The sequence below is a fragment of the Pogona vitticeps genome, chromosome 6, assembly GCF_051106095.1.
Source record: "Pogona vitticeps strain Pit_001003342236 chromosome 6, PviZW2.1, whole genome shotgun sequence".
Classification (NCBI taxonomy): domain Eukaryota; kingdom Metazoa; phylum Chordata; class Lepidosauria; order Squamata; family Agamidae; genus Pogona; species Pogona vitticeps.
Window position 1 is genome coordinate 51,589,951 of NC_135788.1, and position 25,679 is coordinate 51,615,629.

The following is a 25,679-nucleotide window of genomic DNA, read 5'->3' on the forward strand; positions in this document are numbered from 1 at the left end:
ATAGCTCAGTCTGAGGTAGAGCGGGAATCTTACAACTCCAGTCTGGCCCTTTGACCAAAATACTGCACTGACTGTCAGTGTTAGAGATATTGGCTGCATTTGTATGTTTCGAGTCATGCATCTTGGCTTCACCAACCGCCATGTGGACAGGTATGCTGGGGTATGAGGCCCATTTGCTCCTCCCTTTGTTCAAGCAAATTAACAGGAAGGGATAACTTCATATCAGGTCCAAGCCCAGGACATGTCTGAGTGTGCCCAAAAAAAGATAGGAGTCATAAGCCAACTTTTAAAAACCTGGCTCACATGAAAGGATGTGTGGGGCATGAGTGAACAGAGTGTGTATTGTAGCAAGCTGCTGGCTCACATTGTGGTTTATTAAACCAGGATCTTTGGCTTCACAGAACGTGAATTATATCCTGCTTTCAAGTTTTTTTTAAAAAAATATTGTACTCTAACGGCTTTAATTGTATTTTTATATTTTTAGCTTACTGTGTTTTAGTGATATAGTCTTTGAACCACATTGTAAGTTTTGCCTTGGGTTCCACTTCTGGGAGAAAGGCAGTATCGAAACAAAATGAAGTAATAGTTGTCATCAAAGAAATCCAAAAGTGCCATTTATTTTCCAGGTAGCCCTTTGTCTGATCTTCCCCAGGAACACCTGAGACCTAAGGTGTTCCCTGGGGAAGATGAGGGTAAGTAAATTGGAACTTCTTATTTCTCAGAACATATTTACATTTTGCTTATTTATTGGCCAAAATCCTCTTGCCTAGTTATACCTGCAAGTGTGCTTTTGGAGATGAATTGCCTCAAATTAAGTAATCGCTGTAATTATCTGTTGTGTGCTGAATCGCACAAGTTACCTTGCAACAGATAATTTTTGTGGTGATTCACCTTTAAAAGTTAAGCTGCTTGTGCAGGTGCTCAAGACGCCATCTTATCCCAGTTTGAATATATTGTTTGTAATGTACTGCTCTATGTATGAGATCCCAGGCAATCGCCTGCTCTCTTTAAAAAGGCCTAGTGTTTGTACAGCGATGGCATTAATGTCTGTGGTTTGATTGATATAAAACCAGGGAAGAATCTACTCCATTGGCTGCTGGTTTTTAATGCAAAACACTGGTTTTGCAAATTATGCTTATAGATGTATGGAGGTGTATATTACATCCTCATGTGTGGTGTTTTCTTTTTCCAGATCAGAACATCCCTTGGCAGAGGCAGGGCATTCCTCCGTTACTGTTTAGTTCACCAAAGGCTGGCAGACACTTTGCAACAATGTTTTATGAATACCAAAGTAACAAGGTACATGCCATTTGCCTTATTTTATTTTGTTCATCAAATTTATGTTCCGCTTTTCTGTAAAATGATGCTAAAAAAGACTAACAACAGTGGCTAGAATCTTGTTGGTGATTTACATGTGCATAAGTTAAACTGTACAGTTCAGAGCAGCGAACTGATATTTATGTATAGCATACTAGTTGCATTACTAGGTGCATGTTTTTAGTGCATTCATGAACATTCCTCATAATGTGAGCAGTGCCGTGTTAGTTAGTGGCAGTTTGCTGCAGAGGGTTACACTGCTTAGCTTATGCCTGTGTAAATTGACAACAGGATTCTGGCAAATAAGAAGTACACAATAGAATCTCCAAAAAGGGGGAGGATCAGCAGTATGGTGTAAGTAAAACCAAGCTAGATAAAACATAATTAAAGTAGTGAAAATAAACAGTTAAAATTATACATAGCCAGATCTTTCTTGGTAAGGAGTTGTTTTATTTGCCAGAGCTACATATACTAGAACGTTAGTCTTCAAAAGTAATGTGTCCAGTACTTCTTAACTACCTGTACAGAACATCTTAATATTGTTACCTAGGTTTCAGAAGTAACTTTATTGCATTGCTAGTTTTGATTGTTGTTGTGTGCCTTTAATTAAGGGGGGGCTGCTTTATTTTTAACCTGAAAATAGCAGTCTTGCACTGAACATTCTCAGCTGCCATCTAACTTTCTGGGGTGTGTCTGGCATCTTCCATGGCCCAGCTCTAGGCTGCCTAGGAACTGTGACCTGTTGCCTTGCCTACTTCCAGGGCTATATAGTTGTGAAAGGAGGAGAAAGACAAGACCGCCTGTGTTTCTAAGTAGCACGGGATCCTTATTTGGAAGTTAAAAATCGAACAGAAGCCTCTCCCCCTCCACCCACCATTGCATAGAATTAATGTTAAGCAGTAACAAATAATGTGATGATAGCATTACCGATTGTGTTCAAAGAGTAATATGAGGACGTCATTCTGTTATTGTGAATGTGTAATGTTATTGCCCTTTGTTACTTAGAAAATAATGCTAATGGTGTTACCAGAGCTTTGTGAAAGTAAGTTGTTCCTTTACTTGTTCGTTGCTGTGAACACATGTTGTGGACATTGCCCTAGAAACCAAAGCAACTTGTTTATCACTTGTTACTGCTTCTGTGTTGCTCTGAAAATTATTTTGATTATTTCAATCCAGGCACCTACCCACACTCCTTGCACTTCCAAGGAATTCCTATTGCTCTGTTAGTAGAGTGTGCTGGGCATTAGAGGAGGTATGGGTGGCTCTGTCTCCAACACTTTTTAGTGTGGAGCAATGAGAGTTATTAGTGGAGCAGTCTCTAGATGAACTTGCAGACTCCAGGTATTACTTTTTAAGACGTTAGCTCCAATCTCTAGGAGAACAAGAGAGAAATAAAGAAGTGCAAAAAAAGCTGGCTACTGTAGAATAACTGTCTCTGACAGTTGGCTTATAGTCTTACCTACTTTAAAAGAGGAAGAGAGGGAATAGGGAAGCCAAAGAGGAGGATGAAAAAAAAGGTAACTAGTGACAGACGAAAGATAATTATCTACACCCACCCGGAGTAGACTTTGTCTAAAAGGGCGGGATAGAAATCTAATAAATAAATAAATAAATAAATAAATAAATAAATAAATAAATAAATAAATACTGGCAAATCTCTTAGTGATCTATGTCTAAAAGCTCTTGTGATCCATAACAAGTTGACAGTAGCAGAAATTATGGATTTTATTTCAGAAATCCCTGATATTTAGTCACAAAGATGTGGGGCAAAATCCTGTTGCACAAAGTTACACTGATGTAAACTGGATCCAATGCCAGAGATGTTTAATTTATGCTAATTGAAAGCTTCATATTTTCATCCCCTTTCAGGTTCAGAGACTTCTTAGGACTCCCTTTTGCCCTGGGAAGCTTTGGAAGCCTCAGGATAGAGGAGGGGAGCTTTTAATAGTTAAAAAAAAACAAACAAAAAACACAGCTGGATCACCACCACTGGAATTGGGATCACTGGCAGCAATCTTGTGGTGGTTTTTAATTAATAAAGACTTTCCCACCATCTTGAGGCTGCCAAAGGATTCTCCAGAACTAAAGGGAAATCAATCCTAGGGAGTCTCAAAACCTGAGAGGGAAGAATAAGAAGCTTTTTTCACTTAGTTTAAATTAAATATTTCCAGTGCCAGGTCTGGTTTATGCTGGCATAACTGTATGCCAACAAGATTTTGCCATATGTAAACAGAGATAATCCTGGTCTATGGCATATGAAGAGTTTGGAAAACTTACTTTTTGGATTATGGCTTTTAGAATACCCCAGCCAGTGTGGCCACTTTTGCACTTTCTCTAGCAGAAATTTTGTAAGCTAGCTCATAGAGGTCATTGTCATCTCCCACCCTGTTCAGGTGTTATTTACATGAAGAGGGTCACCACACATAGGCCTCTCTTCTCAATTTCTCCAAATGGAAAATAGCCTCTATGCAGACGGACTATTGTTGACATATAACCTCTACACTGAAGTAAGAATTTCAGTTTTCCAAGTTTTTTGCTCATGTATAGAGTCTGCAAAGCTGCAGAAATATCTTCAGTGCAGTAGCATTGTTTTCCATGTGGGGAAAGAAGCAATAGAGAACAAAGGGGATAGTGGTTCCCATTCCTGTAAATCAGCTTCTCTCCTTCAATCAGGGCCCAGAGGTCCTGTCTTCTGTACTCACCAATTTAACTTCCTAGGGTGATGGCCAAGTGGGCTTCAGTTGCTGATGTGTCCGTATGGATTGGGTACTGTGGGTGAAAGTAATCCCTGAAATACGTCAGGCCCAAATATTTTAAAAGGTTTTTAGAAAATGGCACACTGGCAGATATCACATGAACTTAACTGCCTAGCCCCCAGAAATATTCACTGGTTTGTATTATGCACCAGGTGAAATTTCTGAACTATTTTTAAAGGCAACCCCATGTAGCCCCATTATGATAGCCTTGACATCGCAAGAGCATGGATAGAAAGATTATGAATCAGCTGCACAAGCTGTTCTGGTGGAGGGAGAGAGAGAGAGAGAGAGATGCATACACATGTTTGTGGCTTATATATTTCTGTGCTAAATCCTCACACAGGATCTCTAGAAAAGGCTTGTTAACATAATACATTAACAACATAATACATCAGATTCAGTTGAGAAGGTAATGTTGTCATGCTGTATATATTTCCTTGTTTCAAGATTTAATGGGTCTTTCTTTTGAACAAATACATATAGGATTGTAAGTTCTGTTATGTTTTCTTTTTAATGGAAATTGGCTGAAATAAACCTTTATTGGATTGTATATTATATATTTGTGGAAGGATTTTTTGTGCGGAACAAGATCATTTTTGTTTTTCTCGCCACAGAGACCTGTAAGCCAAGCTGTTCAAAAGAAGTAGGCTATTTTGTGGTAGGAAGACTGCCATTTTGATAGAACCGCATCGCCTTTCTGAAAGATCCTGAAAAACCACAGTGCAGCACCACACATCTTTTTGAGAACTGTGAATAAAAGCTGTTTTTAACTTACTTCTTGCAATCCTTTTTTTTCTCTCTTTCCCTTTAGTGACTGGTATTATGTAAGAAGTCCCTTCCTTAACCCAAAAATGACTTCGGATATCATTGGACACTTGTATGAATTAACTGAGGTTCAGTTTGATCTTGCCTCTAGGGGCTATGACCTAGATTCAGCATGGCCCACATTTGCCAGGTAATGTAATCCAGCTGCTGCTGTATTCAAAAGTGATCGATAATCTGTATACAGAATTTTAAGGAGGTAGCTGGCTACTCCCTTTACAATAAAACCCACAGAGGGTCTTGTGGCACCTTAAAAGACAAGCCTTGTTTGGCATGTGCTTGGTTTGTTGTCCAAAGAAGTGGCCTCTGCAAAAGCATATGCTAACTAAAACCTGTTAGTCTTCAAAAAGCCATAAGACTAATTACTAAATGCCAAAAGAATGCCATTCTGGGCATTTGATGTATTTTGGCAGTAATGCTAAATGCTAAAATACTACAGTACAACAATACACCCATATTTTCCTATATGAGTTAATGGCCAGATGGACTGTTCCTTTTCTTGTCCTGATACGTCTAAGTTGAATCCTTCTGATAAGTTCGTTCCATCAGAATTCAAAAGAAATAAGAAATAAGAAATGGTTGTGCTTCAAAGCCCTTAATGACTAAATGATCAGTGACTCAGTCGTTATTTGTGGATTTATACCACTGAAAGTGACCCATCACTTCCATTATACATACACACCTATGACATACGGTAAAATACCCAGAAACAGGAGATATGAGGGGAGTTTTCATTTGCCATGAGCCAGAGGGGGCTGTTTAGCATTTAATAAGTATACAGAAGTAAAAGCTATAGTATGTCTGTTTTGCTGAGCCCAGTTTTGGCTTTTATCAACAGACTCCAAGAGTGATCAAGTTCTACTGGCAATCTGTGCTGCTGAGTGCACATATTCTTCTCAGTTTATCTGATGTAGGTTTGTGTCTGTAGGAAAGATACTATGTTCACAGTCATTGCCTTTTAGGGGAAAAAAAGTGAATATATTCCTTTTCCATTTCTAGGAGAACGTTATCGTCATTTGGCTCCTCAGCGTACCTGTGGAAGCCTCCAAGCCGCAGTTCCAGCATGAGCAGTTTGGTGAGCAACTATTTGCAGGTAATTGACAAAGGTGTGTGAGGGTAACACTTGCTTGGAAGTATCCTTGGTGCTCTGACAGTTTTCCTTATGTATAATCATTTTGTCCTGGTTCATCATCATTACAATGTGAAAAGTGAAGAACCTATTGTACAACCTTCATTATGCTGTTATGCTAGTTGGTTGCTCAGCTCTTCTGATTATCTGAACTCACTGTGTTTCCTGTGTAAGCTCCATAGGCAATCGTGTTCATCTGATTTGCCCTAAATGTTTTAAGGATTCCATAGCTCTGTAAAGAAATGTCTTCTTTTAGGAAAGAGCCAGTGTGGTGTAATGGTTCAAGTGCTGAACTCAGGAGACTTGGGTTCAAATCTCTATTTAGCTATAAAGCTTAGTGGGTGATCTTGGACTGGCCATATTTTCTTAGTTGGACCTACCTCACAGGGTTGTTATGAGGATAGCATTGAGAGGAATGTAGGCATATATGCCTTTTTGAGCCCATTCAAGAAGAGGAAGAATATATATGTAACAAATTAAATAAATAAATAATAGTCTTCTGAATGGATTCAAAATACCAACTGATTCTTTTAAAGAAGCAGCAGCTCTTTTTCTAACTAGAAGCTTTCCTTCTTGTTCTTCGTAGGCCCAAGAGATTCCTTCCAGTCCCAACAGCAATAACTTTTTGAACACGGAACCTCTTGAGGGCTTTGATGAGTTGCACATGGAGCTTGACCAGGCTGAGCTGCGGCAGAAGGAACTGCAGGAGCGAATCCAGCACCTGGAAAAGGAGAACCAGGAGCTTCAGGCTGCCATTGACTTTGGGCAGCAGCAAGTCCAGACTGAAAGAGAGAAGAGCAGCCACGTCAGCAAGGAGAATTCCAGGCTTACAAAAATGCTTGAGGAGCTAGAAAAACAACGTGAGATCTCCCATTGCACCCAGGACACTGTTCAGGATCTGCAGAAATGCTTGCAGGCATTAGAACTGAATGCTGCCAACAAGGAAAAGGAATGCTCTGCAAGGCTTGAGGAACTGGAGTCTAGTAAAAAAGACTCTGACTTAAAGGTACTTAACTTGAACCAAGAGCTAGAAAGTACCAGGGCTTTTGTAACCATGAAAGATTCTTGCATCAGTGAGCTTACCACGAAGTTGAAGTTTACCGAGCAGAAGAACAAGGAACTGTTTGCCAAAGCCAATGCCTTCCTGAATGAAAAGGAACAACAAGTTACCAATCAATGTGAACTGGCACTGAAGGTTGAAGAGCTGCTAAGGAAGCTTCATGAAGCAGAACAGGAGAAAGCCAATGCTGAGAGACTAAATAGCAAACATCTTTCTCAACTTAAGATGGTGGAAGACCAGCTCCATCTGAAAGAGGAGATGCAGAAGGGGCTTGAACTGAGATTGAGGAATCTCACTACTAGCTCCAGAGAAGAATCTGAAAACTTGCATATGAATCTGGAGACTGTCACAAGTGAAAGAGCTGTCCTTCAGAAAGAACTAGCAGCAAAAGGAAAGGAGGTGGTTGACCTTCAAATCCAATTGAAAGATTTATTAAATTGTGTAAAATCATTGGGGAGAAAACTTGAAGAAGAAACAGAAGAGAAGACAAAACTTGAGGAAGTGTCCAGCCATTCAAAAACAGCAGTGGAAGAAGAAGTAAAAAACACAATAGAACATCTTGTGTTGCTGGAAATTCAGCTATCAGAACTCAGTCAAAGAGTGAAGAATTTAGAAGAGCAAAAGAGAGAGATTATTTCTGAAAGGGACTCTCTCAGAAAAATGATAGAAAGAATGGAACAACAGGGTACCAAGCAGAACTCCTCCCTGAGAAACATGTCAGAAGAAAATGACAAGCTGAAGTCCCAGAATGCAAAGTTGCTGCAAACCAACCAGAAGCTAGAAGAGAAGTGGCAAGGGTTGGATGCTTCTAAATCTTCTTTAGAAGAAGAGATTATCAGACTGAGGGCCTCTGAGAAACAGCTCCAAAGCCAGATAGATGATGCAATGGTGTCTGTCGATGAAAAGGAGAAGAAACTCCGAGGAGAGAATAAGCTGCTGGATGAAAATCTACAGAATGCCACAAGGCAAAAACAAGTCCTAGAAGAAAAGCTGAACGCTCTGCAGACTGATTACCAAGAATTGAAACAAAGTGAAGAAACTGCCAAGGAATTCATAAGTGTCCTTCAAGCTGAGCTCCAGAATGCCAAGGAGTACGGATTGCACATGGAACAGAGCCTGTTCTCTTCTAGGCAAGCTGAAGAATCCCTGAAATTACAGCTCACAGAGAAAAGTGAGGCATTTCAAATCCTGGAGAGCCAATCTCGGGAGCTGCAAGGACAAGTGGAGAGGTATAGCAAAAAAGTGGAAGCCCTTGAAGCAGAAAAGACCAACATTGAAGAAAACAGCCTTCATCAGGCAAAAGTGATTGAATCCCTTTCTTCTGAAAAGATGTCTGTGGAGAAAGCCCATCTGGAAAAGACAGCTTACCAGGAGAGAGAAGCCAAAGAATTGGTTTCAAGACTGGCTCTAGCTGAGAAACAGTTGTATCTCAACCAAGTGGAGGTGGCTAGGCTTCAGGAAGAAATTATGGACCTTCAGGCCAAACTTCGGCAGACAGCTGTGGAGAATGAGAAGCTGCAAAACAAGCTGGATGTCCGTGGTACAGTCTTAAATGAGCAGAAGTCATTGGCCCAGCAGCTGAAGGAGCAAAGTGAACTGCTCAACAGAAACCATGTCCAGGAGCTGCTTCATTTTCAGGAACGGGAGGAAGCATTGAAAAATGAGAGGGACCAGGAAGCCTGTCAGAAGGCTGAGCTAGAGAAGAGCCTTCTAGACCTCACAGAAGAGTTGTCCAAGGTCAAGCAGTGTTTGGAAGCTGTTAATCTGGAAAATCTGGAAATCAATGACCTTCTTCACAGGACCAACACTGAAATGGCTGAGCTTGGCATTCAGATCTGCTCTTTGACTTCTCAAAAAACAGAAGCAGAAGAAAAGCTGTCTCAGGCCATGGAAGAACTCCATGCTACCAAAGAAAGAGCAGCCAAAGAACGAGAGGAGCTGCAGCTTAAGCTTTCAAGGCTCAGTCAGGAAAAACAAGGCCTACATGAGGAACTGGAGGAGTCTAAGCTTTGTGCTGCAGTTGTTCCTGACCTGCAGACTCAGCTGACAGTAGCAGAGAGACAAGCCCAAAGCTTGCAAGAGACCAGCAAAGAGGAGCTCTCTGCAGTCAAATTTCAACTAAGCGCAGAGATTATAAACTTCCAAATGAAATTTAAGGTAAGATGAGCATTGGTCCTTTCTGGATAAAATAGGACTACAGTCCTCTACATGCTTATCTCAGAGAATCCAGTAGGATTTACTTCAGAGTAGTCATATCCACAATTACACTGTAATGATCATTGAATGGAATTGTCATATTACAGAGCTGCTATATGATGAAGTATGGAAGTTCTCTGTCATGGGCTGCTAATGAGTTTTACAGTTCTCCCCAGCTTAATGGCAATGGGCTGATTTAGAAAAACTTGCAGGCAAGACAGTGTGGGAATGTTCCAGCCTCATTCCACTAGGGCAGCGGAATGCGCATGCACAAGCACCATGTTTTAGCACATAACCATATATATAAAAACTGAATACTCACACTTGTGCATAGCAGTATTCAGACAGCATAAATAAGTTCAAATCTGGTAGGCCCAGAGACGAAGCAGACAGCATGGGTGGACTGGGAAGCTAGCGTTTAACATCCCAATCTTATACAGTATAGCTAATATAGTAGATATATAGTATAATGATGCAAGGAAGATCCATTGAGATTTGGCATTTTATTTTCATTTGCTAATACAACTATGCCGTCCCATCTCCAATTATGAGGATAGCATATATCTCAGTACAGGATTAAATCCTTAGTGTAAGTTCTTGTCACCCTTTGCTCCGTTTTAAGCCATTCTAAATCCTTTCCCACTCATTTGACATCCTCATTTCCTCCCTTAATTTAATAAAGTAATTTGGAGTAAGTCTCTAATCTGAGAAGACAAAACCTGTAATCTTTGAAACATGGATAACATGTTTTTTTGAACCACACCAATGGGTGTTTTATGTATCCTTTTTTTGAACCACACCAATGGGTGTTTTATGTATCCTTCTAGACTGTCAGTGAAGAATGTGAAACCTTAAAGCAGGAACTTGAAGGGCAGATCCGGCGAGCACAGGCTGCAGAAGAAGCTCTCAAAGAGCTGCAGGTTCGTCCCATGACTTATTAAAACAAGAAGCTCTGGTGCATATGAGTGAACAGCTCTTTGTTGTCTAACAAATGATCAGACCATCTAGCAGCTCTTTCTTTGTGGGCTGAACTCTATTGTAAAGTATAGGGAATTGTCATATGTAATATGCTGAAATTGTTTCAGTGCAGAGCAGAACTTGAAATGATAATCTGTGAAAGCACGTTGTCCAGAATCCTGTTGGATTTGCAGAGCATAAGCAGGTGTTGATTCAAGTGGGCCTACTCTAATGGCAACGTACGGGGCTAAAGTAAGTTGCAGTTAGAGTTGACCCATTTGAGCCAATGAAACTTATGGGAAAGTTGATTTACCGAATCCCCATTTATTCAGTGGGCCTGCTCTTGTTTGCTTTACTAAGCTGTGCAATAGGATTTTGGCCACCAAGAAAAGTGTGTAAATAAGAACATGCATTTGGACATTTGGAACATGCAGAGAGAGAGAATGTGGATTTCAAAGCAGGAAGAGAAAACAAAGTATCAAAACCTAATATGAAACAAGGATGGAATGGAAATGACAGATGGAATTTAGAGAAGAATAAGCTCAAGACCATGCATTGTACATATCCCTAATTTGAACTAGTGTCTAATTGTAGCCTTGAAATGTGGGTGTGCTTCAGCATTGAATACTGTATGTGTCAGCATTTACAGACTGAGGAACATAATGTTATCTGGCAGGAAATAAAGCACTCCACAGCCTGGTTCCAGAGATGTGTGCCCACACAATCTGGTGCATGTTTTAAAATCTGCTTATAAATGTTATTTACAAGCTGTACAGAATTTGGCGTTTTGTCTTTTTGAAGAAGATAGATCAGAGATTTTCAACCTTTTTTTGGCCACAGCCATAAACACAATATGAAAGAAAATATAGGCTTGTATACGTTGCATAACAAACCTTATAAGGTGGTGTGTGAAAAATTGTTTCCAGTCTGTGGCCCCCTTCAAAAGTGTCAGAACCCCCCAGTGGGTCATATGGCCCCTGTTGAGCATGGTGGAGGTAGATTACCATGCACAAATTCAGGTATGGTTGATTTTCCCTCTAGCTGCAACAGCAGCTGCATTGCTGGAAAGCCAGGAATGCAGCCTTTATTTATTGTCAGCCATATGTTGGCTGTCAATTACCTGAGCTCTGACTAGGTATGTGCCTATTGGATGCCAAAGCACCCTAGTATCCATGAATGCTGAGAATTGGGGGAGGCAACATACAAACTATGCAGAGGTCTCTGCTCAGTTTTATGGCCATTTGGAAGCCCCTGTCAACCTCTCAGCTCCTGCCAAATCTGGCTCCATAGCAGTGGAGTACAAACATACAGTGGTGCCTCACTAGACGATAATAATCCATTCCACTGAAATCGCTGTTTAGCAAAATCATTGTCTAGCGAAAAGCATTTCCCCATTGGAATGCATTGAAGCCTGTTTAATGTGTTCCAATGGGGAAGAATCGTCATTGTCTAGCGAAGATTGGCCATAGGAAAGCCACTTTGCGAACCGCCAATCAGCTGTTTAAATTGCTGTCTTGCGAAGCTTAGGTCCCGAAAACACCTGTTTGCGAGCGCAGAGGGAGCTGCCAAAATCATCGTCTAGTGAAAATCGGTTTGCGAAGCAGGGAACAAACATTGTCCAGCAAAATTCCCCCATAGGAATCACTGTTTTGCGAATGGCTATAGCGATTGCAAAAAGTCAATTTCTAGCAAAAAAAACTGTCATGCGGGGTAACTGTCTAACGATGCACCACTGTATTGTGGATTTACAAAGCACACCATTAAAATAAAGTGTTTGTCCTATGCATTGTTGTTTTAAGGTAAAAGTGGCATTTTTCTTACTTCTAGAGAAATGTTGCCTCAAACTTAGATGTAGATTTCAGCAGCAGCTTGGGAGAAAAACAGTCATTCTTCTGAAAATTTGCTAGATTTGCACATTTCTTTAATATCTCAGTTTCCCTTTAGTGACCTTGCATCCACAAAGAAATTCTGACACATCCCAGCAGTCAAACTTACTCTAGATTTGGAATAGAAGGTGAATTTTTTTGCATCTAGCTTTATTTATATTTTTTTTAAAAATTGTTTACCTAGGCTGTGAAAACAGACTTGCGTACAGAACTGGATCTTGCCTTGGATCAGGTAACTAAGTACAAAGCAGTCCAGCAAAAAAAGGATGAGGAACTGGTACAACTTAAAGAAGAGCTGAAAAGGTTAGAGTGTTGTTTACATTATTTGTGGGCTTTTTCCCCTGTTATATTTATCTTTTCATCTCTTAAAGAAACTTGGTGTATCATAGTAGCCAGAGATTTGACTCTGAATGAAGAAGGGCCCTGGTTTGAATATTGCCTCAGCCACAAACTCACAAGCTGACCTTAGGCAAGCAACACTTTCCAAGCCTCCATCTTTGTATCTGCAATATAGAGGAGCATGATACAGTACTGATTTACAGGGTTGTTCCAAGGCTGACTGCAAGTTAATACAAGTGAAGCATTTTGAACACTTGAAGACACTGTACTGATGTGAAGTATATAGTAATCAGATGTTAATGTTGCTGCAGGGATTGGCTCCATTCCTTTAAGTCAAAAATATTTCCAGAACAGTTGGCTGGAATTGAGAACAACCCTCAATTCTAAGATTAATTAGCATTAAGTTAAAATATTAATTTGCAGAGGAACAGCTTGTGTAAGATGAAATAAGATTCTACATCTAAAAAAGATTTGTGTGTGTGTGAATTGTTAGATTTTCTAAATTTGAATGTATTGTAATATCTGTTTGTTGTTCAAAACATGTAGTGCAGAAGCAGGATATTGTAAGGCTGTATCTCTTTCATATCACTGTGCTAATTGGAGGCTTTCAGAATAGCTAGAACCCTAGTTAGCTTACATTATTTGAGTCCTGATGGAGACAAAAAGGCTTTGGTGCCTGTCAGGAATGTGTCTTCTTAGAGAAGCCATTCCACTAGGGCAATGATCCCCAAACTTTTCCGAACTGCGGACCAGTTGGGGGGACAGGGTCTGTGCATGGGGGGCACCCCCATGTTCGCGGGTGGGTGGGGCGTGTTTGCGTGCAAGCGTGGATGGGTGGGGTGCACTCACGGGTGGGTGGGGCACCTGTGCATGCATGTGGGCGGGCTGTGTGTGCATGTGGTAGTGGTGCAGGAGGGTGGGAGATCCTTGGCAGGACCGGACCATGAACTGCGGGTTGAGGACCCCTGTACTAGGGGTAGGAGCTAAACTGTAGTTCTCAACTTCCATCACCTTTACTCCTAGACTGGGTGAGGCCTAGAAGGTGTGTGAGTGGGCCACTATGGGCAAGCTTCTGTCCCTAGATGTCCAATTACACTCTTATTTGAGCTTAAAACTCTGTGTACTTTAAACCTTGCTCACCAGCCTTACCAAGTAGGACACCCAAAGAACAAAAAAGCCAATATACCCCTTTTGGCTAAGGCACTTTCTTTAGGCACTCTCACCCTTGCCTCCAAGGATCACACTTGGGTAAAATATAAAATATTTATTTAAAAAATAATCAAAAGTTATAAAACATAAGAAATACCAAAAAAGATAAAAATTGTACTGGTTAAATCCAAGCATCTACAGTAAGTGTTAAGTAAGCTCCTGTAAGACTTTCCCATAAAACAATAAAATAATAAACTAGCTAATAGTTTTATTACTATCTATTTATTTATTGAATTTATACCCCGCCCATTTAAACTACGTCTACTCTAGGCGGCTTACACTAAAATACCATAAAAACCATAATTAAAAGGAACAATTTAAACAGCTATATTGGTAACATTCAAGATGGAAAGATAAAAATCAGGAAGTGACATGGGGGAAGGCTTGCCTAAAGAGCCAGGTCTTCAGTTGGCTCTTGAAAACACCCAGCAAGAGAGCCAGGCAGATCGATCAGCTTGGACAACTTTATTGGAATTGGATTTTTTAGAAATATAAATAAAGAAGAGGAGAATGTGTAAGATACATTCACATATATTAACTGGCTCTGGCTAACGTCCTATTGGAGAAAAATAGCAAATAGTCTGGCTGCTGTTTAGAGTTTATAGAGGAGTGGTTCCCAACCTTGGGTCCACAAATGTTCTTGGACTGTAACTCCCAGAAGCCTTCACCACTAATTGTGCTGGCCAGGATTTCTGGGAGTTGTAGTCCAACAACTTCTGGGGACCCAAGGTTGGGAACCACTGCTGTAGAGGATGTCTCCTAAAGAACTATAGTGGCTAGGAAGCATTGTGACAGTGTCCTCCCAGGATGTATTGCCACAGGTAATGGCTCCTAGAATGCAGCTTCTATGGCAGACCTTGCTTCAGATGAGGGAAGAATAAGGTAATGGTAAAGGTTCCCCTTGACATTTAGTCCAGTCGTGTCCGACTCTAGGGGGCGGTGCTCATCCCCGTCTCCAAGCTGTAGAGCCAGCGTTTGTCCATAGGCAGTTTCTGTGGTCATGTGGCCAGCACAACTAGACATGGAACACCGTTACCTTCCCACCGAGGTGGTACTTATTAATCTACTCACATTTTTACATGGTTTCGAACGGCTAGGTTGGCAGGAGCTGGGACAAGTAACGGGAGCTCACTCCATCGTGTAGATTCGATCTTACGACTGCTGCCAACCCTGCAGCACAGAGGCTTCTGCGGTTTAACCCGCAGTGCCACACGTCCCTGAGGGAAGAATAGGTATCTGCAAATGTGAGTCTGTGGATGTCCACTCCCAGAATTTTAATAATCAGAGTTTAGAAAATCAAAATAGCATGTCTCTGTATGTACATTGTGTCACCAAAATCAAACAATCAAAAACAAAAACCCTTTTCCAAAGAAAATGGGATGGAATACATCTTGGCAAAAATTGACATCTTATATGACCCTAGAGTTGAAAAATAGCTACTGGCAGTTTGGGGGTACAGCTGTGTTGTAGGGATACTTGAGAGATAAGGCTGATATCTTAAAGGTTTATTGATTATTTAATATATGTTTAAACAGAGTCCAGGAGGAAGTTATCAAAAGAAATGAGCAAATTCAAGACTATCATGGTAAAATCAGCAAGATGAGATCAGATCAAGACAACAGTGAGAAAAAATTACTGGCTGAACTGGATGATCTGACTAGAACCAAGCAATTCCTGGAAGAACGGCTGATTGAACTTCTCAGGTTAGTTTCATATACAGTGGTGCCTCGCATAACGAGCGCACTGTTTAACGACAAATTCGCATAGTGACGCGTTTTTTGCGATCGCTAATGCGATCGCATTGCAGTGATCTAAATGGCCAAAAATCGCATTCCGATGATCGGTAAGCGTTTTGCTTACTGATCTTGGCATTGCGATGTTTTTTTAAACAGCTGATCCGCGTTTCCAAAATGGCTGCCAGGTGCACAAAATGGCCGCCCGCATTTTCGCACGCTGCCCTCGCTTACCGAGGCGGTGAAAATGGTGGCGCTATGGAGAATCTTCGCTCAACGGTGAGTTTTCCCCCCATAGGAACGCATTAAACGGAGTTTAATGCGTTCCTATGGGGTTTTTCTTTCTGTTTAGCAACGATTCCGGATAGCGACATTAATCCTGGAACGGATTAACGTCGCTATGCGGGGCACCACTGTAGTTCCACTATAAAATCACTGTCATCTCAAGGATTACCTGTTATAGAATTAAAGCTAAACCTATGATTTGACTGTAAGCATCTGTACTGAGAAATTTCAGTACACTAGTATTTCATTTCCTCGCTAATAAGTTCAATGTATTTGCAGTGCTAATGATTATGATGTTTTGTGGAATTCTGGAGAGGATAGACTTTCCAGATTCTCACCCAGATGTTTCACTTTAATGCCTCTTGGAAAGTGAGATGTCATTGAGGAAGGATGCCTGCCTCCTTGGGTCTGCAGTTGTCCAGCCCTCCATCCACTCCACTGTGATCGATGCCCCACAGATCAAGTGGCCCGATTCTCACATAAGGTCTTTCCCCAGCCAGAATTATTTAGCAGAGACAAACAAAACAAAGCCAGTACAAGCTCTACTGAGACAGAACATTGCCTCCTCTTTCTCCTTCATCCTCCTGTCTTGAGGGGAAGAACACCCATCATCCCTTCATCTCTTGCTCTGAGGGAGCCTTCTTAAAATAATGCTTTGTGAGTGAGATGGCCATGGAGCTAGCCTGTGCTGGTTGTGTCAGTGGCAAACATTTTGCGTAAGGGTGGCCAAAAATATAAATTTATTTTTAGACCTCTAAAGTAATTTTGAACAGCGTCGGCTGCTGTCATGGCTGTGGAGGTGGGCAAAACAATTTGTGTGTGCTTCCCTCTTCTAATGGCGGAGTGGTGGGTAGAAGAGCCCACTCCTAAATCTTTACATAAGTCCGTCCAGTTGCATCGCCACCTCAACACCAACCAGCCCAACATCACCACAGGTCTGTGAGGTGGCCTATATAGTATGCCCAATCTTGCATGCTTTATTTGATGTAACTATTCTCTCTCTCTCTTTCTCTCTCACACACACATACATTTAAGACAGAAGATTTTGTTATTTGCAGATATAGGGCCTTTTTGTTTTCATTTTCTATCTCATTGTAATGGTTTCTGTGTAAAGTCGCTTCTTTTTTCACAGTGGCATCACACTTTGCTTTCTGAGTAGACTGGTTCACCACACATGACACTTACATCTCTGAACTTGTTAAGTCCTGTGGTTTGTTGGTCACACGGCATTTTAAAAGGCAAAGGTGTATCTTTTTTCAATAATGTTTACCTAGCAGAAAAGTCCTGTATGTATCTGAGCATGCTTGTAGCTGTAATTCTGACCTATTTATGCATGTGTGTGCTTTTTTGCTCAACTTTACATATCTATTATCACTGACTTATGAATATAATGCTATGCATATTTTATTGAGACAAATCCCATACATGGTGGCTGAAAGCCAGTAGTAAGTTGCAACTAGGTTAGGCCCTTTGAATCAGTGAGGATTTTATGAGTCAGCTCCTCTGTAAGTTCCATTGATTTAATGAGCATATTCTATTTATGACTTACTACTAGGTTTCATCCAGTGAGACTTAACCTTCTGACTGTGTAGGACTGTGCTGTTACTTGAGTATTTTCATCACACAAATATCTGAAATATTGAGGATGGTGGGTTTTGACTCTTTCAGCTTTCATGACTGGAACATAGCTGTGAGGTTTGCTGCATGAGTGATTGCTGGCTGTTTTATTGATGGCTTGTGTAGCATCCTTGATCTCTTTCTGTGTGGTGTCTGAAGCCATCAGGAGCCTGTCTGTTTTTCCCTTGAAGCAAACAAGGAAGGGGGAATGCAGTTCATTGCCTTCTGAAATTGGTGTTTTCCTGCTACTAGCAGCAACCTCCAGTGATCTCTAGATCTCAGTGGGCAAGAAGGAGAAGTTTAAACACACTCCGTCCCTTTATGTGTATGAGAGAAACATGTGAGGGAGGGAAGAGAGTATGTGTATATATTTGACACCAGATACAACCTTTGAGGCCAAAACAGTCCAATTCTTATGATAAGGACCCAGAGCACAGAAAATTCCCCTTTTGGACTACAGTGCCTTAGTATCTCTCAGCTTGCATGGTCAGAAATTTCTCTGAATTCTGTTTTTACCTCACTGTTCTTCCAGAGAGACTCCTAGAGTGACTTGTAGACAAATAACAACAGAGTCCCTCCACCCTCAAGGTTTACAGTGTAAATATGCTCAGACTGATTGGTCAGCCAAGGCTTCTGTAATGATTTAACTGGGTTTGGAATCATCCACTGGGTGCTGAATCAAGACACAAGCATTAAGAAAACTCTTTTCTCTAAGCCTTTAGATGCCCTCTGCTTGCTAGAGGAAAAAGACTAGATGACACCAACTATACTGCCTGACTATACTCAGTGGAAGAGAGCTTTTTATGTGGTCTGTGGGAGAAGGCTCCACATGCCTGCATGACAAGGAGCTCTGTAGTGGATATACAGATACAGAACAACTAATTCCTGTAATATGCAGCATCCCTAAGTCACATTCATTTCAGAAGAACATAAAAGGTGAACTAGAAATGGTGCAGATTCATCTCTGAGCAGGATTTCCTGTGGGTTTGTATGGTTTTTGTCTCCCCCCCGTCTCAAATCTAGCATGAAAGAAACCGAATTGCATTGGGAAATCACCACCAGACATGGTGATGATTAACCCCTTTTTCATGTGGCTTATTGTGTAGATTACTACCCAAGAATATGAAGTTGTTGTCTTCACCATAGGAACAAATGTACAAGTGACATGGAGTCTGGAAGTTGAGTCATGGCAACTGGACTTCTTTCTTATTAGGTTGAAACGTTTTGCTACTCATCCAAGTACAGTGGTGCCTCAACGTGGATAATCCGTTCCAGCGTAATCGCTGTAGAGCGAAATCCTCGTTAAGCGAAATAAAAAATCCTATTGAAACGCTTTGAAAACCCGTTCAATGTGTTCCAATGGGCTGAATAACTCGCCATCCAGCAAATATCCTCCATAGGGGTGGCCATTTTCGGTGCCTGTAAAGCGAGGAATCCATCCAAAAACACAACGGGGAGCCATTTTACACAGCGGGCGGCCATTTTGAAGCCACCAATCAGCTGTTTTAAAAACATCGTCTAGTGAAGAATCGGTTCCCGAAGCAGGGAACCAATCATTGGGAAGCAAATTTTGCCTATTAAAACATTGTTTTGCGATTGCAAAACAGTAATCGTATAGAAGTTTTGTCGTTTAACAAGGTAATCGTTAAGTGAGGCATCATTGTAGCTGCTTCAGTCTGAGGAGAGTTGGTAGGAGACCCCTGATATATTCTCCAAGTGACATGGAAGTATATGTAGATTTTTCTCAGTCAGGCAAACAAGCTTTCATCCTGTGTAGGAAGACTGGTGTATGTGAATTACATTAGGGGGAGGGATTACACATCACCCTCAGCATTGCTTCCAGTTCTCTGAACTCCTTTGGGAACCTCAAGTATCTGCTTCATTATAAAAATAATACTAAATACCTGTGATGTGTTCATGGTTCTCTGTCATCACACCATGTAACTGGCTGCATGTTGCAACTTTAAGTGTGACTTGTCTTTTGGATCTGCTTCATGCAATGTTGAAAGTATCAATATTATATTGGTAAGGATTCTGATATGTACTGCACTCTCCCCCCATTACCGCTCTTTAGCCAGAAGGACTACCAGAGGACCGTACCAGATCAGTTTAAACACAAAATAAAACAAGACAGTACCTGTGTAGGGATTATAATCTAAAAATGTATATTGTGTAAAGAAAAAGGGGTGGATAGGAAAAAGAAAATAAGCAAGCTCACACTAAAATTAATCAACAATGAAGAATCTATCACATTTTTAGGAAATACATTATTTGTCAGTGTCCCAGTCCCTTCTCCTTCTCCTTTTAGTCCTCTGACATTGGCTACCCAGCTTTGGAGAAATGTAGGTTTTTCTTTCATTTACACTGAGGTATGAAGAAATGGTTTGGAAGAACCTTCCATTGGTTTCGATCTTCTTAAACCTGGAGTGCAGTGAAAAGTTCTGAATTCTGCTCTGAGCTCTGTTCATTTGTAGGCATCTGCTTTAAAAAGCCAGGGTATGTATGTATGTCATATAGTATTATGCATACGGTTTTACCAGAGTTCACCAGGAATTTCCCCAGCCAGAATTCTCGTGCCTGTAGCCAAAAACATCAAGTCCTCAGAAGAGTTTCGGAACAGACACCTGAGGCCCATCATGTTTTTTATTGCAGCCACTGGAAAGTGGGTTGGATTATCTAAGCTCCATGGGAACTACAAGAGGATATGAGAGAGATAGTTTTTTTGAGAGCCACCATGTAGTTTTTTGAGAGCCTAATAAGCAGAGGGCAGGATTTTTATTTTATTTTGGCTGCAGGTGCCAGAATTCTGGCTGGGGGAATTCCTGGTGAACTGTGGTTGTTGTAATGAAAAAACAAAATCCGATAATCCCATGCCTGCAAGAAAAGTGGAAGAAAAGTGGTTGGGAATGTACAGTGATGTATTTCTTGAAAGAAAAATGTGGATATCTTGGAAAAAGTAGGAAAAGATATATGGTCCCCAATTAGAATGTCAGATGAGGCATCTTTAAAGGATGATACTGTACCATAGAGAAACTTTGTTTTAGCTCAGGTGGACCCAAGTTCAACTTCTGTAACAAACCTGTGGGTGATAAATTGTTTTTATGCATCTTTTTGACAGGGACAAGGATGCCCTTTGGCAGAAGTCAGATGCTCTGGAGTTTCAGCAAAAGCTCACAGCAGAGCAAAGATGGCTTGGTGATGCAGAAGTAACATCTTGCCTGGATTGCCAAAAGGAATTTGGTTGGATGAATCGTCGACACCATTGCAGGTCAGCTTTCCATGAGTAGCCACTACTCGAGCAAACGCTGATAGCAATGGTGTTTTGTCAATGATAAAAGAGTTGGGAGGATTTGCAGTTTACTCAGACATATTTGTCAAGCATGCCATTATATAGTAATTGCAATGTCTACTAGAATGGGTTTGATTTAAACAAAATTAATTAAAATCACAATTTAAATTTTTTTAATGATGATTTAAATTGAGGGTTTTTTTAATGGATTATTATCCACCCTGTCTACCAAATTGTATCCCAAGTATTCTTTAGAATTGCATTTAGAGTTTATATTTAGGAAAGTTGTGGGATGGAAATGCCATGCCCAGACCTTCATGGCTCTCAGATGTTCTTCCTACCTTTTATGCTTAAATATATGAGACTTATGTTAGCATGTAGATCCCTTCAAGCTTTCCTGCAACGCTTACAGTTACACAGGAGGAGGAGGCTGTCCTTTGTGGCAGGAGTTAGCAGCATGTGGAGATGACCACAGCATGGACTGAAAATCGGGCGAAACGAGAAGAATTGTTCCTCTTGGAAGCTTCCAGGGATAGCATTTCCCTTGAAAACAAAGCTTATGCACACATGTCCCTGCCTTGTTTAGTCCCCCAGCATGATTTTTACCAAACTAGAAGTGGATACAATGCTTAAAGCAACACTTACCTAACAACAACTAGGTAGAAGAGTTGAAGAGCATGATTATACTGTATAGGGAAGGGGCAAGGTATGGCTCTAAAGAGAAACAAAAAGTGTCGTTTAATGGTCCAGATTTTGCTGGACGGATTCATACATATTTGTGGAGACAGTATAAATAGTAAAATCATTCATTAGTGTAGCCAGTGATATATCATAAGCTTGTAAACAGAAAGTGGGATTTAAGTCATCTATCTATTGAATATGAAAGGGATCCCTATTAATCAGCTTGCTTAACATGCCTCTCATGAGAAGAGAAGACTCCCTGGAAAAGATGCTGATGTTAGGAAAGTGTGAAGGCAAGAGGAAACAGGGACGACAGAGGACGAGATGATTGGACAGTGTCACCGAAGCTACCAACATGAATTTGACACAACTCCGGGAGGCAGTGGAAGACAGGAGGGCCTGGCGTGCTCTGATCCATGGGGTCACGAAGAGTCGGACACGACTAAATGACTAAACAACAACATGATGCCTTAAGAAGTTGTATTTTAACTCAGATTTTAATTAGAAATGTTTGATGTTTACATGTCTTCAACTTTACTTTGTATAACCACTTTTGGATATCGGGGAATATACTGTACTTTCCCAGTAATTTCCCCTGTAATGCTGCTTGTTTGTTGTTTAGTTAAGTGACAAGTTCATGTGATATCATCAGATAATCTCTTGCATTGAGATGTTGTAATCTTTTAATGGTTTAACTAATTGAATAAGAGGTTCAAGGCAATGTCCTTAATCAACTACAAAGCCTTTAACTGGTTGACAGACTGGGTTAAGCTTCATGAAGTCTGAGAACAGTCTGTATTCCCAGCTGGTATCTTGATTATAGAGCAGCAATACCATTTTTCCATGAGAATGTAAAAGCCAACATTTTTCATTGCTCTCACACTTCACTGTAGAGAGTGTGCATACATTCATACGTGCATATCTAGAGGACAGTCTGATTTTTGTTGACAATGAAGTACTGTAAATATTAATTGTTTTGGGATATGTATTTCACTTGGGGTACCCTGTGAGAAAGTTTTTAGCATGCAGTCACCTCACATCATTCAGAGTTTTATAGACAGCCCAGTTGATCTTCCCTTCACCTTGTAACTCTCTTGTGCTTTTCCACCACTTTCATATCCCACACGCCACCATCTGTCCTTAAGAGAAGGGGGAACAAAGCTATCTTTGTTCAGTAGCATAGTCATAAATCTTGAAGTGCAGATGCTGGCCAGGACAACCTAGCCATATCCTCAAGGGGAGTCCAAAAATGCAACAAACAAGTTCTAACATAAACAGGTCTTTTGTAAAGCTAATGGACCTTAATTACCATTCAAAACCAAACCCCATTTTTTTTATTATAACAAAGATAGCTACATCAATATATTGTTGCTGTGAAAATCCATTACCTTCCCATGGATGTTGTGAGGATTTCAGCTGTGCTCAGAGGAAAGCAGGGAGTCGATGTAATTGATCTTGCCATTTTTTTAAAGACTTGACATGTCTGTCCTAGGAGCCTTGGCTCCATCACAATATTCATATTATAAAGAAATATTTGTGGGCAATGAGATGGGCAGACCGCTTGCTATTGTTTTTAACTTTTGGTCCACCCTATTTTCTGGCGACCACATGTATTTTCTCTGAGAGCAATTCATCCTGTCCCTTTGGTCCCATTCCTTTCTGGAACTGGGCTAGGGCTGCAGTTTATTTGGCACAATTGGGTGAGCTCTTGATTATCCCATTCTCCAGTCTGTGCGGTTGGTTAATCCACCCCCAAATTTGGACCCGTGGGCGGCGTTCTCCGTGGTGACTACCTTATGACATCTCCAGGGGGAAGTGACATTAAAAGGAAGGACAGAGAGAGAAAGAACCCTGTATTTCTGTCTTCTCTAACTTTTAGAAAAATATTTCCCAAACTGAGGCCGCACAATTCTAATACATTGGAAGTGCCCTTCAATACTTGTATTGCATCTGATGCTGTGCTGATTTGTTGGGAGGGAAATTCGGGGGGGGGGGGAGTAGTCACAAGCAACAAAAAACAGGGAAGGGGGTCGAGAAAGGGGCATCAGTAATTGAAAGGGGCAGATATTGGAGTGATCTGAAGAGGTGTTTGGATCCTTCTCACAGGAGAAGAAACATCTCCCATATGAATAGAAGGACTGCTGAAGTGCAAAATATAATAGAACATGTTGAAGATAAGAGCCTTTCAATTTCAAACTGAATCACTCCTGCTTCTCCTGTCTAGTTGTGCTCTTTGTTTGGAAATACCCTTGCTCTAATGTTTCCTCTCCTTGAAATCCATTATCTGCACTTTTCTTTTCCTAGGATGTGTGGACGCATTTTCTGCTACTACTGCTGCAACAATTATGCCATGTCGAAACAAACTGGCAAGAAGGAGCGCTGTTGTCGGGAGTGCTTTAAAAAGTCCAGTGACCCTGGGTCAAACGCTACCCAAGAAGAACCATCATCAAGTTTGCTGGCCTCACCATTTTCCCTGGTCCATAGAGTTTTGGGTGAGTCTTTTCTAAATTATGTTGTTGTTATGTGCTGTCAAGTCACCCCCAAGTTATGGTGACCCTATGAATGAGCAATCTCCAAAAATTTCCTGTCCGCAATAGCCCTGCTCAGTTCTTGCAGTTTTAAGCCTGTGGATTCCTTTAGGCAGTCAATCCATCTTGTATTTAGTCTTCCTTTTTCCCTCCTGCCTTCAGTCTTTCCCAGCATTATTGTCTTTCCAGAGAATCTAGATATAAATGGAAATAATTTCCCCTGAGAATTATCTCTGGGCAAGGGAAGATCTACACCTTGTTATCTGCATATACAGCTGACCCTGTAGTAGACAGAGGGAAGTAGAGTGGTTGGGGGGGGGACAATATTGCAGAAGAAAGTGAGGAATTCCTATAAAAATGGGAAAGGTGACATTCTGAAACAGTTGGTTGTCTTTAATCAGCCACCTCTTAGTAAAACAGTGATGTTATTCCACTATATGGGTCAGCTGTAGCCACACCTGGCTCTTGGTGGCCCATGATGTGTGCTCAGTGGTGGTGCCATGCCTCTCTAGACTCCTCCTCAGATCACCATCAGTGAGGATGAGTGATGTAGATGGCTGACAGGCCAGCTCTTTGGCAGGCTGTGAGTAGATCAGCTTGGGAGCTCATGAAGGCTCTGCCTCCACCCATCCTGTTGGCTGTCCAAGGGTCCCTGCCAAATCTATGTAATGGGCATGGGGTAGATCCCTTCTGCAGGGACTGAATGCTCCAGTGAAGCCTAGAAGCTGGGGAGACCCCTGTGGGTAGGAAGAAGAGAAAATTAGGGGAAGGCTTGCCAAAAAAAAAAAAAAAAATCCAGCCAAATGGAATATATAAAAGAGACTGAGGAAGAACTGTGGGTGAGCAGTGCAAAGGAAGAGGTAGAAGTAAATGGAACAGGAATGGCCTGATGCTCAGAGTAGAAAGGGAATAAGCCGGCCTCTGCTATAAATGCTAGATTTGTCAAATAAATGTGGAACACTCCTCTAGCTAATAACCCCTGGGTACTCAGCTTGAAGAAGCTTCAGAAAACCAAGGCGAGGCTGAGAGCGATCTGGGGGATGTTGAGGAAAGGTGGTCCAGTCAACAGGGAGGACTTGGCCCCAACCCAGCAGCATCATTTTCTTTGTGGGGGAAGAAGCTCCAAGTATTGCACCAGGTGGCAAAGGGACATCAGGGAAGGGAGGTGGAAGGTTTATAAACCTTGACAGTCTTATGGACCCAAGAGGTAAGGGCCACCCTCCCTCCTACCCCAGAAAGGTAAATTATTTCCCTAAGTAATGCGTTTGTGTGGAGAACATTGTGGTGGAGAAGTTGTGTAAAAAGTGTGTAATAAATATGTTGTTTGTTTGAATCGGGAGTCTGAGCTTTCTCTTATGTAATGATGGAGGACACTGCTGGTATTGTTTGTGATCCCCGTCTCCTCAGGGGTGCACCATTTCACAACCTGTCAGGTGTCTGGGCTGGAAAAGAAAACATATGAGGAGAGTGATCCTTGCATTCTGCCTTTCCCAGCAGAATCACTGGGAAGATGGTGAGACTGAATCCTCTCCATTCACCCAGCCATCTTAAACAAGATCACCAGGGAGGCTTTTCCATGCTCACATATCAGCAAGCCTACTCAAGGTCACAGAGGCTTATGCCAAATATAACTTGCTGGTCTTAAAGATGCCAAAAGATTCTCTGATAGCTTTTTGGCAACTGATCTGCCTAACTCTTTAAAAAAAAATTTGAAAATTAGAGACTCTGGAATAAGAGGATTTTTGCTTAATGCAGGCTGCGTGACAGTGTGCTCACTGTCCTTGATAGACTTCCATGTCTGTAAATAGTATCAAAGTGAAGTTCCTTTATCTTAGATGGAGCAGTATAATTCCTTTTCATCCTTCCCCTTTTTGT

At 41.2% G+C, this 25,679-nt stretch overlaps 1 protein-coding gene across 3 annotated transcripts in view; it reads left to right on the top strand.

Annotated features, from left to right (window-relative positions):
• FYCO1 (FYVE and coiled-coil domain autophagy adaptor 1) overlaps window positions 1–25,679 on the top strand; it is an 88,256-nt gene that overhangs the window by 24,087 nt on the left and 38,490 nt on the right. For all 3 annotated transcript variants that reach the window (XM_020804580.3, XM_020804583.3, XM_020804581.3), the window contains exons 5-13: window positions 1,193–1,299; window positions 4,885–5,028; window positions 5,895–5,988; window positions 6,611–9,241; window positions 10,108–10,200; window positions 12,308–12,426; window positions 15,207–15,374; window positions 20,425–20,574; window positions 23,581–23,768. In XM_020804580.3, the coding sequence (XP_020660239.3) occupies window positions 1,193–1,299; window positions 4,885–5,028; window positions 5,895–5,988; window positions 6,611–9,241; window positions 10,108–10,200; window positions 12,308–12,426; window positions 15,207–15,374; window positions 20,425–20,574; window positions 23,581–23,768 (3,694 nt within the window). The remainder of the gene's footprint in view (window positions 1–1,192; window positions 1,300–4,884; window positions 5,029–5,894; window positions 5,989–6,610; window positions 9,242–10,107; window positions 10,201–12,307; window positions 12,427–15,206; window positions 15,375–20,424; window positions 20,575–23,580; window positions 23,769–25,679) is intronic.